This window comes from Gopherus evgoodei, chromosome 18 (assembly GCF_007399415.2).
Source record: "Gopherus evgoodei ecotype Sinaloan lineage chromosome 18, rGopEvg1_v1.p, whole genome shotgun sequence".
Taxonomy (NCBI): Eukaryota; Metazoa; Chordata; order Testudines; family Testudinidae; genus Gopherus; species Gopherus evgoodei.
Genome location: NC_044339.1, coordinates 15,159,174 through 15,178,411, shown reverse-complemented (window position 1 = coordinate 15,178,411; position 19,238 = coordinate 15,159,174). Strand labels below are relative to the sequence as shown.

At 49.1% G+C, this 19,238-nt stretch overlaps 1 protein-coding gene across 4 annotated transcripts in view; it reads left to right on the top strand.

Annotated features, from left to right (window-relative positions):
* ACAP3 (ArfGAP with coiled-coil, ankyrin repeat and PH domains 3) overlaps positions 1–19,238 on the top strand; it is a 165,034-nt gene that overhangs the window by 82,314 nt on the left and 63,482 nt on the right. For all 4 annotated transcript variants that reach the window (XM_030537669.1, XM_030537668.1, XM_030537667.1 and 1 more), the window contains exon 5: positions 16,392–16,450. In XM_030537669.1, coding sequence (XP_030393529.1) covers positions 16,392–16,450 — 59 coding nt within the window. The remainder of the gene's footprint in view (positions 1–16,391; positions 16,451–19,238) is intronic.

Genomic DNA, 19,238 nt, shown 5'->3' with positions numbered 1-19,238 from the left:
GGCGCTTTATTGACGGGTAGGTGAGACATTCAGGGGTTTATTAGAACTGCAGTTTAACTCTGGGAGCCATGTCGGTCAACCTCATCCACATGGATGAGGGCAGGATTGGAGTGCAGGGATAGGAGAGGCATGGGATGACTACCCAAAAAGAAAACTACATCAAGCAGGCCACTCAGTATGAAAATTACCAAACTCGATTTGCAGCTTTCATTTGTCCCCTGGGGGTTAGGCTGGGCTCTTTTCAGGCTGTGTCTGGGCATTTTCAGAGACTGTTCCCCCTCTAAAGTCCTTCTGGTGATGGGGGCACTTGGTCTCTGAGTGTTTCAAAAGAGTCTGCAGCGATCTGGTTTGTTTATGAATGTGGAGTATGGTTAGACCCTGGCTGATGACTTATCTCCAACCCGTCTCTGCTGTAATGGGCTCATACCTGGCCTGGTGGATCCTTGTGGCCAGCAGAGCTTTGCAAGCTGTCTTCCACCCAGTGGCTGTGTTGCAAGAGTCAGCAAACTGGGACACAGCAGCCCTCCTCCTGGTTGCCGCCCTGTCCTGTGGCAAACTCTTCCTTTTAAATTTACTTCTCCCAAGCAGACCGGGTTCTGCAACTGTACTTATTTAGTACCAGCTGAGCCCAGAAGAGCTTGCTAGCCTTTTCCTGAGTGGGATGGGGGTATGTCCCATCACACCCTACCTTTTCCAAAAGTCACTCTTCTGGGAACACCAATAAGCAGTGACAACGTTCCCAGAGCCAAAACCATAGTGGTGCTGCCAATGGTATAACCCCTCTTCCTGTCATCCCTTTCCGTCCTGTCCTGTCGGGGGAGTTCCCCACTGTTCACAAGTACCCTATTTTAAAGAGATGGCATCTCATTTTTTTGCTAGCTGCATGCCCAAAGCAAGACAAATGCTGGAAGACTCACTCCTTAGTGTTTTTGGGTGCAATCGCTCATCCCCAGGAAATGTCTTTGGAGTGACTGTAAGATCCTTGAGCCAGCTATGATGCCTGTGCCATTAGCCAAGTTATTTTTAGTGGTTCTTCTGCTGTCTCCTCTCTTGTGTATGTGTGTGTGAACATCTTGGCTCATCCAGGCACAAAGATGTCAGCTAAAAAGCAGTGACCAGTGCTTAGTCCAGGCATGTGTCCAGTACGACTGGAACAAATTAGAAAAAAGGAAGAATGCCCTAAAATTCAGTTGGAGGAAGTTAAAGTCACTTATTCTTTAACTTTATTGCTGGAGCATTGGCCTGGGAAACATCCCTGCTTCTAGTCTTGCTAGGACCATTCCCTGCAAAATCCATATATGACATGCATTGTTGAATGGAGAAAACTAATATGCTAAAGCATCCCCAACTTTTACACAAGACACAAGCAGGAAAAGAGAATAGTTTATTTGAAGCAAAATCCACTGCAAAGAAAGGATGATCTTGTGGTCAAGGCAGTAAGCAAGGACTTGGCAGCCCTGGTAGTACTCCCATCCACCACTACCTTCCTTTTGGACTTTAAGCAGGTCACCTAATCTTTTTGTGCCTCAGTTTCCATATCCATAAAATGGGATTAATAATACTTTCCTACCTCAGGCCTGGTCCACACTACGCTGTTAAACTGATTTTAAAAGTGTTAAATCGATTTAAGGCTGCACCCGTCCACACTACACTGCTCTTTATATTGATTTAAAGGGCTCTTTAAATCGATTTCTGTAGTCCTACAAAACGAGAGGAGTAACGCTAAAATCGATATTATTATATCGATTTAGGTTTAGTGTGGACGCAAATCGACATTATTGGCCTCATTCTTTTACAGTAGCTACCCACAGTGCACCGCTCCAGAAATCGACGCTAGCCTCGGACCACGGACACACACCACTGAATTAATGTGCCTAGTGTGGACGCGCACAATCGACTTTATAATATCTGTTTTATAAAATCGGTTTAAGCTGATTCAAATTTATCCTGTAGTGTAGACGTACCCTCAGAGTGAGTGTTGTGCAGATAATTACATTAGTGATTGTAAGGAACTCAGATAAAGGCCACAGCAACATTTTAATTAGGTACCTTTTGCCCTAGTAAGGATGAAAGGTGGAGAAAGGGGAAGTAGAGGGGTGAGGGCAAGGACAATAGGTTTAGTACTGAAATGAAAAACGCTAGGAGCTAAAAATCAGTTATGTCAGTGCACGCATGCTAACTTCAGTGGGATTGCACTAGTGCATTTGAAAACAGAAATTGGCCCCTGGGCTACTAGTGGAAATTCAAAAGAGACAGTGTGAGAAAACAAGATTGTTCCATGGAAAAATCCCACTCTGGAGCAATTCCAAATACTCTACCACAGTCAACAGACTGCTTAGCAGAGCACTAGAAAATACAGTGCAGAGAGCAATCTTGTATTGGCTAAAGGAACTCATTAGATGGGACATGACATGCTCAGGGTGTAACTGATCCCCATGGTAGGGGTTGGGAAGGAATTTTCTCCCAGGTCAGATTGGAGGTCACTTGCCAGGATCCAGAGCTGCTGAAAGGATTCAGGGGGGCGTGGGGCAAAGTGGGGGAGCTGCGACGCTTGTATTCACCCAGCAGCAGTCCGGGTCTTTGGCAGCATTTCGGCGGCGGGGGGCTCTTCAGTCACGCTGTGTCTTCAGCAGCTGCCGAAATGTCGCCGAAGAACCGGAGCGACTGAAAGGCCCACCACCGCTGAAATGCCACCGAAGACCCAGACCACCGCTGGGCCAAGGCTTGCAGGGGCCCTGTGGGGCCCAGGGCAAATTGCCCCACTTGCCCCTCCTCCCCCCCGGGCAGCCCCACCAGGATCATCTGGGCTTATCTCACTCACTCAATTCCTTGCCATTGCATGGAGGCTCAGGCACTGATGCACCTGTTCTATGACAATGACACACAATAGTTTTGTCTCCAAAGGGCTGTGCTGCTTTGGTCTGATTGTGGTTGTTTGCTGTGGCATGTGGGAGCTGGGTGTCGGCAGTGGTTTCCATTTCTAATTTTTTGCGAGTCTGTGATTTGATTTGCAAGTGGAGGCAGCAAGAGGCAAATGCTATTGTGCGTTTGCCCTGCTTGAGTCCAGATCTGCTTCTGCAGCGAGTATGTTGTGATCAGTAATGCTGTGTAGGCCGGCGGGAGCGGGGTTCTTGCACACTGATGGTCGGATGCCCTGTGTGTGGTTAGTTTATTGAAATATATATTTTTATACCATGAAAGAAAAGAAGGAGAGACAAGGAGACATTGGGATGATAATGATGATGATGAAGCAGAAGTCAAGGTCCAAGATACCTTGAACTTCTCACTCTTCAATGGGGCTTGTTTGTTTTGGTTAATGTTACGGGGAACAGTGGTTACTCTCGGAAGCCCAGGGGAAGTGTTTCTGTCACATGCCAGTTATATGGCAGGGAGACTAATTTCACCGACTGCTCTGGAAAAAATACCCCTCTCGAATCTTAAACAATAGGCTTTCCAGGACATTCCTTTTGTTCGTATACACTTAAAGGCTTGAAACACGGAACTGGATTGCATTGTAGACCATACCACCGGTCCCACCAGTGTGGCAATGCTGACCTCTCGAGGCAGTTGGCATTGGTATTGTCAATGTGACCTGGAAGCTTGCAATCGGGCCAGGCTTCCCATTGTACTGGCCTGTGGGGAGCTGTCTGAGCACTGATCTCCTTCTTCACTGTGCCTCCCCTCTGCAAACACACTCCAGAAACAGCCCAGGCACGGTCCATGGCTCTCTGACAGGGCTAATCCATTTGGAGAAGCTGCTTGGTAGTGGTAGCACTAATCTGGAGCCAGTTAGAGTTGTTCTGTTGGTCCGTTGTTGCCTCTGTCGTCTTTTGCAAAAGTCGAGTGTGTTCTCACTAAGGGTATGTGAAGCCATCACAGGATGAGCTAGCCCCTAAATACATCTCCAGGGTCCCAGGTGGGCTTATGCAGCCCAGGCTGCCCACTGTTTTGTTGTAGCTTCACTGCTATTGTTACTGCAGCTAGCTAGGTCAAAGCCAGCTTAGGTATGTCTGCAGGTGTTGCAGTCACACCTCTGATTGCCATGTAGACCGGCCCTCAACGTCACGCTGGGGGCCTTTGGGTGGAGTTTTTCTGGACCAGCTCTCAAATGGTCTCTCCTGCTCCAGCACCTGAACCTGGCTTGTGCAAATGAATTAAGCTTCAGAACAAAGAAACTGAAAAAATATGTTTGGAGTAATGATATGGAGGGGGAACGGAGAAAAACCAACCCCATCAAACATGTCTTTATTATTACTCATAATAGGGAGTAAGAATATCATGGATCCTTCTCTATTTGTCCCACCAGCGCTGCTCCATGAACTGCCCAGTAGGGGGTGCTGGATCAGTGCCTCTAATGTTACAGTGGTTCTCAAACTTTTGTACTGGGTGACCCCTTTCACACAGCAAGTCTCTGAGTGCAACCCTCCTTATAAATTAAAACTACAGTTTGATATATTTAAACATCATTATGAATGCTGGAGGCAAAGCGGGGTTTGGAGTGGTGGCTGGCAGCTTGTGACACCCCATGTAATAACCTTGTGACCCCACCAGTTTGAGAACCCCTGCATTACAATCTCTTCTTTCATCCCAAATGCGTCTCAGCTTAGTCTGCTCGCTGAGCCAAGGTACCAAGTATCAGAGGGTTAGCCATGTTAGACGGTACCCACAAAAACAACGAGAAGTCCATGCATCTGAAGAAGTGGGGTTTTTACCCACAAAAGCTTATGCCCAAATAAATCTGTTAGTCTTTAAGGTGCCACTGGACTCCTTGTTGTTTTTGAGTCAAGGTAGTTGATCAAGGTAGTTGATCTTTTCTCTGTTGCCAGCACCTGCCCTAAAATACACACAAGCTTAGAGCCATTAACAATCTGCTGGGCCATTAAATATGAGAAAACAACTTTTTCCTCTTTTTATAGAATCTGGTTAATGTAATTAAATGTGAGAGTAACAAGATCTGCCCATAGCTAAAGGCAAGAAAGGCCTTTTGCCAGTCCTGGATCAATAGTTCTCAGCTTCATGGACGGCTGGACTGAGAGTAATGAGGCAATACGACGGCGTGTGGAATGATGGCAGTGCAGTAGCTCACGTATGTTTCCTGTGGCCATTAAACCACACTCTTGAATGGGAGACTGGTCCCCAGCAGCTGCTGATTGGGAATCCCAGCTCCCTGCACGGCTGCTAAGGGCCATTGCTCTGCCCAGTGGAGTCACTTATCTAATCAGAATACAGAGCTACTGCAGGAGTAGTGTAATCCTCCCCATAGACGTCTAGAGCAGAGGCTGTCCTTTATGGCAACCCCTTAATGCAGACTGGCTGCCCAGAGTAAAGTGTGTTCGACACGCTGAGAGCTCAGAGCTGTCAGCGTCCCACTTTAACCAGCTAGGGAAAGGGAGAGTGTGATGGAACCCCCCTCCACATGCCTCTGGTGGAAAGACTAAGGAGCATTCCCACACTCAGGCATCTGTAGCCTAAAGTGACTATTCCCTAACCCTAGCCATGTCTCTCATGTGGTCTCTGGTGAAATTTTGTTCAGGCTTGAAGCTACAGGTCAGTCTTGCTAGCAATCAGTTCCAGCCTGTCCCTGGGGTAGATACTTACTGCAAGATTTGTTGGGCAGGCAAAGGATAACAGAGACACGACTTAGTAATACATCAAGTATCAGAGGGTAGCCGTGTTAGTCTGGATCTGTAAAAGCAGCAAAGAATCCTGTGGCACCTTATAGACTAACAGAGGTTTTGGAGCATGAGCTTTCGTGGGTGAATACCCACTTCTTCAGATGCAGGAAGATCTGAAGATCTGATTTTGCATCTGAAGAAGTGGGTATTCACCCACGAAAGCTCATGCTCCAAAACCTCTGTTAGTCTATAAGGTGCCACAGGATTCTTTGCTGCTTTTAGTAATACATCGCTATCCATCCACACAGGGAATTTCCAGCCAGGACTCAAAGCCCAAGAGCAAAACTCGTGTCATCAGGACCCCTCAGAGGAAATAAATGGCAGAGAGACACAGGGCAAAAAACCCATGAAAGGGGCGTTTCTGGTGACATTATAATCCACAAGACCAGGCTGAGTCATAGAACCAGCCAGAGGAATATCTGTCCATTGCAATGGTGTTTTAAAGCATTTTATGTTTATATTCCGCTCACCAACAGTACTGGCATCAAGGGGGTGCCACAGTAGGGCTGACTGAGCTGAATGTGGTCTGCTGAGCTCCAAAAATCTGTCTGTTATACATATGAAATAATAAATAATCCATCTCTCTCTCTCTCTCAATCTGATTTATCTATGTATCAGAACTGGTAGAAAAACAGGATGTATGTTTCAAGGATTTTTTTATGGAAAGTTCATCCTGGGTTTTTTTTGGGTTTTTTTTGAGAAATTTCATTGACAAAATCAAAATGCAGAAAATTTCCAATGAGATTTATTTCTCCTCCCCCCGTTTTCTGTCTTTGTATCCATCCATCCATCCATCTCCATGTCTCTCTATGTACCCATCTATCCGTCCCCTGAATGTTCCCCTCTAGCTACCTCGTCTATCAGGAATCACTGAGATAGGAAGGAGAAAGCATGCAAGTGAAAATGCAGGGGCAATAAAATTATTCAGGTGGAGCCCATAAAGCCCATGTATAGCCCTTTGGCAGCACCAGGATGTTTTCAGAATCCAAAGTTGTCACATTATAGTTGCTCTCCAGCACGGTTCCAACCAGCCCAGTCAGTTCTACTCTGTGCCTCATCCCCATCTGGCCTTAAACCACACGGTCCATTCCTAGTTGCTGTGCCTACGTCACAATATCTAGCAGCAGCAGCCGGCAGAGGAGATGTAGCTTCACTGAATGGGCTGAGAAGCATTTCCTGCTGTCAAGGAAAAAGCCACCCAAGCTGTGAGGAGTCAGTGAGGCAGATGCCAGATGTCTTGGGGCTGATTGTGTTGTGTTTTAGGCAAGGAGAGAGAAATATCTAAAGGACGGAAAAGGAGAATTCCTCCAAGCTGCTTGCTCCCCACAGAGCTGGTGGGGCTCTGAGTAGTTTCCTACAGCACATGGTGATGTGCCAGACGCATCAGGCTGCTCTAGTGGGAAACATTTAAATGGATGCAGAATTGTCAGCTGACAACGTGAGTCCAGTAGGATTAGCGTCACCGTATTGTGACATTGGTGTTATCATGTCACCTCGCAATGACATTTCACCAGCGTCCCCTCCCCCAAATACTTTGGGATAATTTAATGTCCTGTGGGCTATGATACAGCACTACCAAAATCGGGACCTAGATCTACCAGCTAGAGCAAATGCTCAGAACCCAGGGAAATTCCAGGTTCTCATTAGTATAGTGAACCACCAAAAGTTTGACGGTTGGGTTCAGAGAAATCCCCAAAGATCTGGGTTTTTCGGTGAATTACTTGAATCACTTGGGGCTGAGAACAAGCTTCCTGGTCATGTTTGGGTTCTTCTTACTCCTGGGTGAATAACCTGAGAGGCTTTTACAGTATTACAGGAACTTCTCTTTCTAATGCCATCTGGAAGCCAGAAATGTAGAAGCAGCAGTAGTAATGTGTAAGGGGCAGGAGCATCTGATCTGGACTTTTTCAAGTTTTAGGTGCCCTTTATGTTTTAGATGTATGATCTGCTTGGTTCTTCTTTCAGCCAAATGCTCCGTGTAATCCCTGCTAACTCACTGGCCTGGAATAAGTCTCTTCCCCTGCTTATGACTCAGTTAACACAGCTTGAATGAGAAGGACCTTGCTGAAAAGCAGCTGGAGAGATTTTCCCATTGTGATGGGGTGTACCACCAGTCACTCACTGTAGATGAAGCAGCTCACTAGGTGGCTTGCTCGACCTCTTATTTCCCCTTCAGGAACAGCTACTGGGTCTCAGCCTGGGCCTGCTGTTGTGTAAAATGTCTTAACAAATATTCCCTTCACCCCTTTGCTAGGAAGGCAGGCTCGGTCATCCCACTGCTCCCACCACGGGTTGCAGCATGCACTCACTACTAGCGTGCCTCCGTCTCTCAGGACATGGCACTGCTGTGGTTCTTCTCTAGTGTCCCCTTGTGTCCTGATTCAGCAATGGTCTGCCCCTTCCATGGGCTAGCCTTCCAACTAGGTAGGTCTCAGTCTGGTCCCATTTCAGGGTTAACAGAACACAAATTAAATTTGAACTCAGAATACTCCATGATATAAACACTGCCCTTCACAGAAATCCAAGGCTGGTGTTGTCAAGGGTAGGCCCCTGACTGGGCCAGGTTACTTGGGTTAAGGCAGAGAGAGCCCTGTTCTGGCTTCCGCCACAACTGGACCCTACTGAAAACAGCCAGCCCTTTTTATCTGGCCTACTGGACTCTCATTGGCCTCTGCCTGCTCCAGGCCCTTCTAGGTGCCAGAAGACCAACTCTTGCTGGTTCTGCCTGCAGCTGATCATGGGAGGTCTCTCTCTAGGTAACCTCTGGATGTCTGAACTCACTGCTCTTCCTATCTAACTTCTTAGGGCGAGCTGTGCCAAGGTGGTGGGGCCTCTGACAGGGGGCAGTGAATGCTTGGTACATCCTGTCACACCTATGAACAATATTCTTTAAACACCAGGCTGGAGTCACTGTAGCCCAGAGACTCCATCTGGGTCAGATGAGAGACTCCTCTTGTCAGCTGGCTTGTTAGGTTCTGTTACCAGAAACTTGAATAGCCAGGAAGTAAACTGCGGGAAGAGTAAGACACCAGGGTAAAATGCCCCATATGCTGTAATTGTCTAACCTTGTTGCTTTGTTGGAACAGCCTCAGTAGTATTTGCATGCTCTGTCCACGGCCCTGGCGGCCACACTCTTGCTCAGCGTGGAGAGATCAGATACCACTAAGCCAGCAGTTGCGTAGTGCATGTGAGCAGGGATGATGTTTGGATGCCAGGAACAACCTCTGCTGAGCTAATTACAGTCCTGGCTCTGGCCTGTGGAATAATTAATAGGCCATTCTTTTGGGAAATGTGACAGTTACCTTGGCAGAGTAGCATGGATTAATCTCCAGGTTAGTAGGGCATCTATTCCAAATCTCACTGAAGTCGGTGGGAATTTTTCTATTGACCCCAATGGCAGCTGGCTGAGACTCGGGACGTGCTGCGCTGCAGGAGGTGCCATCTTTTCGATAGGACATAAAACTAAACTTCGGATTGCTTTTGGACACTAAAGATCACAGGACACTTTGAGCAGGGATGGTCAGCCCAATGCACTGCCCAAATTCCTATTCAGATATTCCATTGTGCCTTCGTAAATACCCCAGTCTCTTCTATTAGATGCATTACTTTTCAGTTCCTGTCATGTAGTTAGTGCAGCGTTACTATGTGCTCTTAAACAGCTATAATGTTCCACCCCAGAAGTGACTGCATTTTAGAAATGAACAGAGTGATTCTTTTGAGTGATTGGCAGACACTTACTTCTGCTCATCTTCTGCTTTGCCTAAAAATCCGTGTTAGTTTCCCTTTTTCAATACAGAACAGTCCTTCCAGCTAGTGTACTGGCGGGGAAATATCTTAGCAACAGGGATCCTTTCCATGGAGGCCTGTAACTATGCATTCTGTATTTGCTGATCCATTCTTGCTGCTTCCAGGGTGAAATTCTGGTTGCACTGAAGTCAGTGACAAAACTCCCATTGACACCGATGCAGGATTTCACCCCAGGTTCATGGGGCTTGTTCGTTTCAATACAATTTGCATTTATGTAGCATACAAAGAACAGTGCCTATGTTAGTCCATTTTGTGATATTTAGGATCTGCCCCTGAAGGGTAAGAAACATATTTGCTCCCCTTCCCCTTCTCTTGCTGACCCTCGTCATGCAGCACTAGAGCATGTGAAATCCCAGTGGCTAGGAGAAAGGGTGGGTAACACAGAATCTGGAAAATCTTAGCCCAAATTATGTGGTCCAAGCACGCCGGGGGAAGCCAGAACGAGGCAGGGAACAATTCCATGTTTAAAAAAATCAAGCTCATAAAATCCCTTTTGATTTAATCTGTTTATTTGATTTTGAAAATTAAATGGAGGATCCATTTAGAAAGCTTCTGGCAGATGGTCTCAGCTGGCAACATTAATAAAAGAGCAATACGAGAAGAGCTGGTGTCAAAGCAGGCATCTCTTGCTCAGCTGAGATTTGGCAGGCTTGAAATGCTCATCTATCATCAGGTGTCCCACAGAGAAGGTTGAAAGTAGAACTGTCTCCGTACAGTCCTTCTACCTGCTCACTGCCTCTTGCAGAGGAGACATGAACCAATCCTCCTCATTACACGTGTTCATGTACGTTCCCAAGCAGTACTGGCGGAGATGCTCATCCCAGGGCCATGGCGTGAATTCCAACTCAGGATTTGGGAGGAGGTGAGTGCAGTAACTTCTCATCATCAGAGGTCAGGGTGCAAACCCCTGTCTTGATTAGAAAAGGGTTTAGTGGTCAGTCCACATCACAAATTCATGGAGGATAGGTCCATCAATGGCTGTTAGCCAAGATGGGCAGAGATGGTGTCCCTAGACTCTGTTTGCCAGAAGCTGGGAATGAGCAACAAGGGATGGATCACTTGTGATGATCAGCTGTTCTGTTCACTCACTCTGGGGCACCTGGCACCGGCCGCTGTTGGAAGACAGGATACTGAGCTAGATGGACCTTTGGTCTGACCCAGTTGGGCCATTCTTATGTAAACCAACCGAAACAACTGGCAGTCTCTGCTCAGGCCAGGAATATCAGGCATGGCTGCTGGTCAGGAGTGAGGGGCATTGGCAGGGCTGTGCGGGGCTCAAGACTGGAATAGTGGGCAGGAGGGAGCAGGCTGCAGGTCAGGAGTGAAGGTCTGAGCAGAGGTGGATGTGGGGTGTTTGGAGGGTGCCCACTGCATTATTCCATTGCCCTTATTTCCACTTAAGCCTATCCATGAAAAGTGTTAATCTTGGATTAAATTATAGATAAGAAAAAGAAAAGACCCCCCAGTCTCCTCCCCAAATACACTTGGGCTGTTGTCTTGGGTGATCACTGCATGAAGAGAGAGAAATATCTAAAGGATGGAAAAGGAGAATTCCTCCAAGCTGCTTGCTTCCCACAGAGCTGATGGGGCTCTGAGTAGTTTCCTGCAGCACATGGTGATGTGCCAGATGCATCAGGCTGCTCTAGTGGGAAACAAGAAGTATCTGTTTTCCAGAATCTATCCCAGAGTGATGCCATGACAGCAGAGGGACATTTCTCTTCCCAGTGGCAGAGGCCATCTCCCTAACCAGGCCTCAGTGTGCACAGCAATCCTAGTCATCACCTAAATGCAGGGGCAGGACACCCAAACCAAAACAGTGAGGGCAGCCTAGGATCCCATTCTGTTGTCCTGAACGCTAAGCCCTGGTCTACACTACAAAATTACTTTGGTATATGTCATTCTGGGGGCTGAACAGTCCACTCCATTAAGCGACGCAGTGATACTGGTCTGAGCGTTGTGTAGGCAGCACTGCATCGTCGGGAGAGCACTGGCCTCTCGCCGAGGTGGATGAGCTACGCCGATGAGAGAAGCTCTCTCCCGTTGGCTTAGAGCATCTTCATTAAAACTGTGCTGATGCAATGCTTTTAAGTGTAGATTTGCCATGAGTAACCCTCATTAGACACACGTTTGCTTCTTTTAATGCACTGCCCGGGGGTTAGTCCTGTTCATCAGTCTGAGACGCTCCATCCCTCAGCCACCAAGTCTGATGCTATCCACTCAAATCTGCCCCATGCTGGAACTCAAGTTGCTTGTCCCCCCCAGACTGCCTGGGGCCAGCCGAATGAAGTGGCCTTTCCCTTCCCTTGACTTAAGCAAACATGTCCTCACAGTGGAAGCCAATAATGGAAACACTCCAGATGTGGGTGCAGGTGGAAACCAGATGGCTTTGTTGCTCTTTGCCTTCCTCTGGACAGCGTTACAAGCCTAGGGAGGCACGGTCAACATGTAAACATCACTCAGGGAGCAGCTTCTTGGAAAAAGTTGTAGGCCAGTGGCTTTTGGAGAGTGTTCCAAGAGGGCAGAGCGATGCCAAAAGCAGCAAATAATTTACAATGGTGAGCTGGGTGGTCTGGGTCCCCCTCCCCACCCCCACCCTCATTTGCATCTGTTCATATTTAGAGGCCATTCTTGACCGTTTGTATTCAGCTAGACTCTGGCATTCCTCTCGCTTTGTCCTTGGCCGCAGTCATCTGCGTAACGAATGTATTTGAGGATCCAGCCAACGTTGCTGCTGAAATCTATCACCCATAATGCTTTAGGCTTTCCAGTAGCAGGCCACGCTGTAGTCAAGGGCACAATTCACTTCACTCCCAATGGGCACCTGAACTGCAGTGGAGATGCTCCACCGTGATCACCTCTGCCTGTTGTTGGCAGCTTCCGGTAAAGTCCCACGGCATTGTCAAAAAGTGTAAGGGACGTCTCCCCCAGTGCCCTGGCCATCGTTCTCTCTCTTAGTATTATAGGGAGGGAGTGAGAGAAATAGACAGATAGCTAGCTGTTGGAAACTGCTGCTGTTGCTTCCACAGTCACTGCGCTGCATGTATCCAACCAAAAACTTCGGAGATACTGGTTTGTGAGTCTAATACTGTGTAGTGTAATGAATTAATTCAAATTCCATTTCAATGGGCTGACATGGTGAAAACAATTCCCTTAAGCAAACCTATCAGAGTTGGTGCAGTGTTTTGTCTGTTTTTCACTGACTGTCTAAGGGAATTAGGAGCACAAATCCCACTTTAAAATGTCAATGAGCTGTATGTTCCTAAACCCATTAGGCCCCTTTTGAAAACCTCTCCCTTTATCTCTAACTGGCCCTTTGGAGAGGTTTTACAGGCCATTACTTGACTCAGTGTAGCCTTTGAGATAGGACACTGGGCTGGTACTCAGGACACCTGGGTTCAAATGCTGGCTTTGCTGCTGGGTGACCATGGGCAAGTCACATCATGTCTCTGTGCCTCCATTTCCCCATCTATAATATGGGGATAATGATACTGACCTCCGCTGCAAAGCACTTTCAGATCAAAAGCTGCTAAGAGCGAGGTATTATTGTCTTGTATATTATTATTTTCATGTAGGTAGCATCACTCATCTCAAACAATTTGCAGAGAGCATCGGCGATCTTTCAGGGTGAGTCAGAGTGGATAGGTCCTGAGTTCTATCCATTTGCATAGGTATTTATCTTGGCACCTGTCATGTGCTTTCTGACGGTCCCACTGTACTGAACTCAATTTATTTGCCTAAAAAGGATGGAAGTGTGCCCCCCACCCCCGGCCAGGCTTTGAAACGGCATTTCTGAAGGATGGAGGTGTATCGGAGCGGGTGATTAGATCCCTAAGGACCATGATCTCATCCTCCAGCCAAGCTGCTACCTTCTGCAGTGCCATCTGTGTTGGGTGTGAATGTGGCTATGGGTGGCCTGAGTTAGGAGGACTGCTCCATTCTCTCAGAGCTGAGTCCCTGAATGCAGGGCCGGCGCTTCCATTTAGGTGACCTAGGTGGTTGCCGAGGGCGCCAATTCGGCGGCGGGTGGTCCTTCTGCGTTCTGGGTCAGCGATGGCAATTCTGCAGCGGGTCCTTCACTTGCTCTGGGACCCGCCGCCTAAGTGTCCCAAAGACTGGGAGCGCGGAAGGACCCCCCTGCCGCAGAATTGCCGCCAAAAACCGGGAGCGCAGAAAGACCCCCGCCTAGGGCACCAAAAACCCTGGCGCCACTCCTGCCTGAATGCGCAAGCCAGAGACCAGCCCGTCGCGTCTCCCCTACCAGTTCTGGTGATTTGTACAGCAAGGTGTGAAAGGTCATCTGGTAAGGAAAGGAGAAATGGCCATTGCAGGGGCAGGATATGATGCCTTGGAGCATCACGCTAGAAATCCAGGTGGGCAGGGCAGCCGCAAGGGACAGAAAACCAAACCAGACCAGGAAAAGGTGCTTTTACAAGCGGTGGGTTAAAAACATGATTAACCCGAGCCAGCTGCCTTGCCAGAGCCTTGTGGGAGCTTCACATAGGCAATGGCTGAGAACATTCCTCTGAACTTACTCTTGGGGCTGCATCAGCCCCCAGTGCAAATGGGGTGGATCTTTTGGAAATCACTTACCCGGCCAAAGGAAAGTATTTTAAATGCAGCCTCTGGTGACTGTATCTTCGGAAGGAAATAAGCATGAACGGCCTGTATGCTTCCAGGAACCGTGGGTGAATCAGCAGCTGAGAGCAGAAAGTAAAGACAGGACTGGAGGGTTCTCAGTCCATTTATGGTTAGTATGGCTGTAGCATCTTGGCTCTCTAGTCATGGATCAGGCCCCTATTGTGCTAGGAGCTGCACAAAAACAGACCGGAAAGATAGCCCCCGCCCCAAAGAGTTGACAATCTAAGGATAAGGCAAAAGGCAGCACATGGATACAGACAGAGGCTGCTCACGAGAAACAGAGACATTGACGTGCGCTGGGTCTGTTTACCAAGCTGGTTGGAGTAAGGGGCCCTTGTCTCACTTCTCCTCAATGGCAGCTCTATGCAAGGTGTTTTACAGTTAGCTCTTAACGGGGTCCAGTGCACAGTCCTTGAGCAGGAAGGCAGGATTCTTAAGGAAGGGATCCACATCATAGAGAAGGGCCATAGGTACCACATCTGGAAAGGCTCAGATACAGGATCAGTGGGTTGATGGCAAATGGCGCGGCACGAGTTTGGTGGGTCTCAGCCCAGTTCCCAAGGCACAGATGTCCCTGGTACAAAAACCACCTCCACAACTGGCAGAGTCAGCAGAAAGTCCAAGGGCTGAATGGAACGTAGATACTGAATTCCCCCTTTGCCATAGAGTGGGTCTCTTTCCAGGTCAGGATCCAGGCCTCTGGGTGTGGGTGCAGACAGTAAGTGAAACAAGCTTTCCTCTGTGTGCAGATTTCCAGAGTGGGCATGGTTTGGAAGGGAGAGAGCCAGGGTCCCAGCAAGAACCAATGAACAATGTCATATCAGGGGATCATTTGCAGTTGGTCCCAACTCCACTCTGGAAGCCCTGCCTGTCTCCACATCTGCAGGGCCTCTGGGTGTCACCAGGGAGCCTCTGTCCATCTGGCCTCAATTAGTCAAAGTGCTGCATCATCGAAAGGCATGTCTGAAATGCAAAGGCTTATTCATCATCAGGGAAGTGTTTCCCTGGGGCCGGGGGAGCAGACAGGCGGACCTCGCCCTGCTGGGACAGTATCACTTGGAGAAAAGAGACCAGAAGAAGGAGAGGAGATTTTGGATGCACAAGAGATATGATGGGTGTGTAGCAGCCGCTGGAAAAGTGTTTGGGAGCTTGGGACCAGTGTTGGGAAGTGAGGTTTAAATGATTGATAGGAGCAAGTTCTTCCTTTCTCCTTCTATACTTGTGGCTATGCTGCTTCCAGGGGCTCTCTCCTGGCCAGTACAGTGGGCTTGTGTTTAAAGAAGAAGTGAGGAGTGACATGTGGCCTACCTCAGAGACCAGATTCCCTTTCTCATGGCTGAAATTGAAACCACTGGGTGCAGTTTGAGGAGACAGTGCTCCCTGCTGACACAGCAAGGAACTCGACAAATGGGAGAGGCGTGGTCGGAAATACAAGATAGGGAGGCACATGCTGTTACAAGTGCATCCAGGAGTGTTTGCATGTTAAGGCACACTCTCTTGGGAGCTTGTAATGACCCTCTGCAGATCATGGGAGCTACTATCCAGGAGCCTTTTATGCTGATGGCTGAATGGGTGGAAAAAACATATGACATAAACCAGAATTGATTGTGGTAGCACCAAGTAATGGGCACTCTGCCAGTCCATGGGAGTAATGCCCGATACCCCCTCTTCACACATACACACTTAGGATCCCTGGAATGTGAATCAACTTTCTTCATCTAAAATCTATTTCCATGTTCAGCCCTGTTGTCTTCTCTGGTGAGGACCCATCTCACTACCCAGGCATGGCAGCACAGGGTCTGATGGAGATATATATGTGTGTCTGTGCAGTGCAGCCCCGCTTCCCCAAAGGTTACATTGGACATCCAGAACCTTGGGATAAACAGGGAAGTTGGCCAGACAGCTTCGGGAAGGACGCGTTCTCACATTCCACATTAGCATCAGTCTCTGTATAGCACTCACTCCCGCGCCAGCCACCTCTGTATTGTTCTTAGGGTGGGGAGTGTGCACAGATCCCTTGCATGGAGCACCGGGTCAGGTAAGCACGGCTGGAAATCAAACCCACCTCCTGCATAGGACAGACGAGAGTCCTAAGCCTTTGGGCTCGGCCTGGATTCCAAGAGAAGTTGAGCTCAGATCTTCCCCATAGGTTTGTAAAGTATGACACTGTCAGGCCAGGCCAGGTAACCCTCCCAGCGCTGCGCTTCGGCCTCGCCTTGGGGAAAGTTCCATATTTTCATCTTTTCTTGTTATTTTTTCCTTTTATCTTAGATCCTTTTTGACCAAGCCCAGAGGTCGGTCCGGCAACAGCTGCACAACTTTGTGAAAGAGTGAGTACTAGTCGGTTGGGTCCCCGCTGGGGCTCTCCGATGAACTACGGACCCTCTTGTGTCTGTGGTGAAAACAGGATTGCAGTGCACTGGCTATGTATATATTCAAGACTCTGATTGGAGTGAAGGACACATGCAAGGGAAGGGAACCATAAATCCAACTTGTGCAGTGGGATGGTGTGACCCTTGCTGCTGTTGTCCTGTCATCTCCACATTCTGTCATGGGAAAGCTCCTAGTTCTGGGTGCAATCCAGGTCCCCCTGAGTTTAAAATGTAAAGCTGGACATGAAACAAAACCCCAGATCTGAGTATCCCCAAACTGTGTGAAAGTTCAGTTCCAGATCCAAACTTTACAAGCTGACTACTATCACCACGCTGGGGCACACCAACCCCCCAGCTCAAACACCCCCCCAAAATCCGGATCTGTGCAGCATGGGTCCGACACCCCCTTAGTAGGAAGCCCTTTGAGCCAAGCCAAGTTTGGTCACTGCTGCCACCCGGACTGAATGAGGTGCAGAATCTGCTTAGTCCGTCATCTAGATTGATATGGCTTTTAAAGCATAGGTCAGTGCCCAGCCGTCTGTCAAAATCCAGGCAAGCACTTCTTCCCCGAAGGGCTTCACTTCAGAATCCTGCAGCCTCATTAAATTCTAAGTTTCTCACAGGGCACCCGTATCCCCCCAAGTCAAACCGCACCTCCTAGGACACCTTTGGTGTGTCTGAGGCAGTAAAAGGAGCCTGTAGACGTCTGTTGCACATACACTTTGCAGATGGGGGGAAGGCTCTTTCTGCTTGCAGAGGAAGCAGGCTTCTCATGGGAGAGATCAGCCAGCCATGCAATCCTTGCACCACTATCGTTGGAAATCTCATGAGGACACTGGCACCGTCGAATCCAAGCCTGACTCCTAGTCCCAAGCTGGGTAAGATTTGGAGTCAGCCATCCCCCGGCCCTTATAAAATGGAAAGTAACTCCCCCTGCACAGGAGCGGCACCAGAATTTCTGGCGCCCTAGGCAGAATTCCGGGGGCGGCATTTTGTGCGCTCCCCACAGGGCGCGCGGGAGCTTCCAGTTCCGCTCCCATCGCGCCGCTGAAGAAGGGCCCTCCACTAAAATGCCGCAGGCGACAGCGGCAGTCATTGAGCTGCTCAATTGCCTGCCGCTGTTTTCCGTGGTACATCGGCAGAAGGTCCTTCTTTGGCGGTGCGACTGGAGCGGAACCAGAAGCTCCCGTGCGCCCCGTGGGGAGCGCACAAAATGCCACCCCCCGAATCCTGGCACCCTAGGTGATTGCCTAGGGTCGCCTAACGGAAGCGCCGGCCCTGCCCCTTCACCCTGATGCCACGTGGCCACGTGTTCTTATTTGTCAGTATGAGGCCCGGATGCCTCTTCCTTTACACCTGTGCAAAGCGGGTGTAAAACACCCCGTGTGTGTGACAGAGGATATGTTGTCGTTCGGCCACACAGCCGGTGCAAAGTAGAGGAGAATCGGGGCTGGAATGATCAGGATGTGGAGAGCCCACATCTTAGCTCAGGTCTATCTCAATCTGCTCTTTCCCTTGGGTAGGGGAAACAGAATCTCTTCTGCTGGTGTAGGCTGTTCCCCCCCCCCCGCCCCCGAATGCCCACGCAGCCCATGGGCAGGTACCAAGTGCAGCGTGAGATCCCAAATCAGCTGAATATAGGTCAGCGAGGCAATGGCGGCCTTCAGCTAAGCGGGAGCTGGTTTCCATGGGAACAGGTAATTGAGTGTGAATCCATCAGCAGCTGTGGGTGGTTGGGTGTGGGGGACAACCCACAGTTGCCCCCCCTCCCAAAGCACTCCCCCTCCCCCATCTCCATCTAATCATTTCTCTGATGAGCTCAGATTTAATCTGCTTAAATCCTGGCAGCTGGAAGGGGGAATTTCACCTTCATTTTGGGGCTGTCACCATGTCCGCTTATTTGCGTTTTATTCTCCCTCTGTCGTGCCCATCGGACCCCCACCATCACAGGCTTCGGCGCTTTGATCTTCAAATTGCTATTGTTTATTTGAAATTGGTTCTGTGATTGGGATCATTTTAAAGAACCTCCCAGGACCACATTGGCAGGTTCCTGGCTGTGAAAAGGAAGCAACAGCAGCTATGCCATGTATAGTTTTATACACAGCCTGCAGCTAGCCCTTCTCACCCCTCGACATTGCTGTGTGATTGCACTCAGGGCTGGCTTGACAGCCATGGAGCCTCTGTTTATCCAGGGGTCAGGCCCAGCACAGACAGTGCCAGGGCAAGTCCTGCCCCATTCATGTGCCTCCATCTCCATGTGGAGGAGCCAACCCTTGGGATGAGAGGAGAGTTCAGTCCTGCCGGCCCTGCACTTGCGACCCCCCCTTGCGACCCTTGGTTCAGAAACACTAAACTAGGTAAATATCTAGATGAGTTGATGTCTCCCAGGAAGACCTCTGAGTACCCCCAGGGGTGCACATACCCCTCTTTGAGAACCACTGACCTAGGGTATGTTTACATTGCGGCAGGGAGCGTGCCTCCCAACCCAGGTAGACAGATATGGGCCAGCTCAAGCAGAGCTAAAAACAGCCGTGTGGACATTGTGGTATGATCCGGCCCACCACCCTGCATCCGTACTAGGGTGGTGAGCCCAGGCTACAACGTTCACACTGCCAATTTTAGCATGCTAGCTCAAGTGGAGCTAGAGCGTGTCTGTGTCCATGGGCTGGAAGGCTCACTCCAGCTGCAGTGCAGCCATGTACCGAGAGGTGAAATGTTTCAGTCCCATCACCCAAACCTTAGTGTG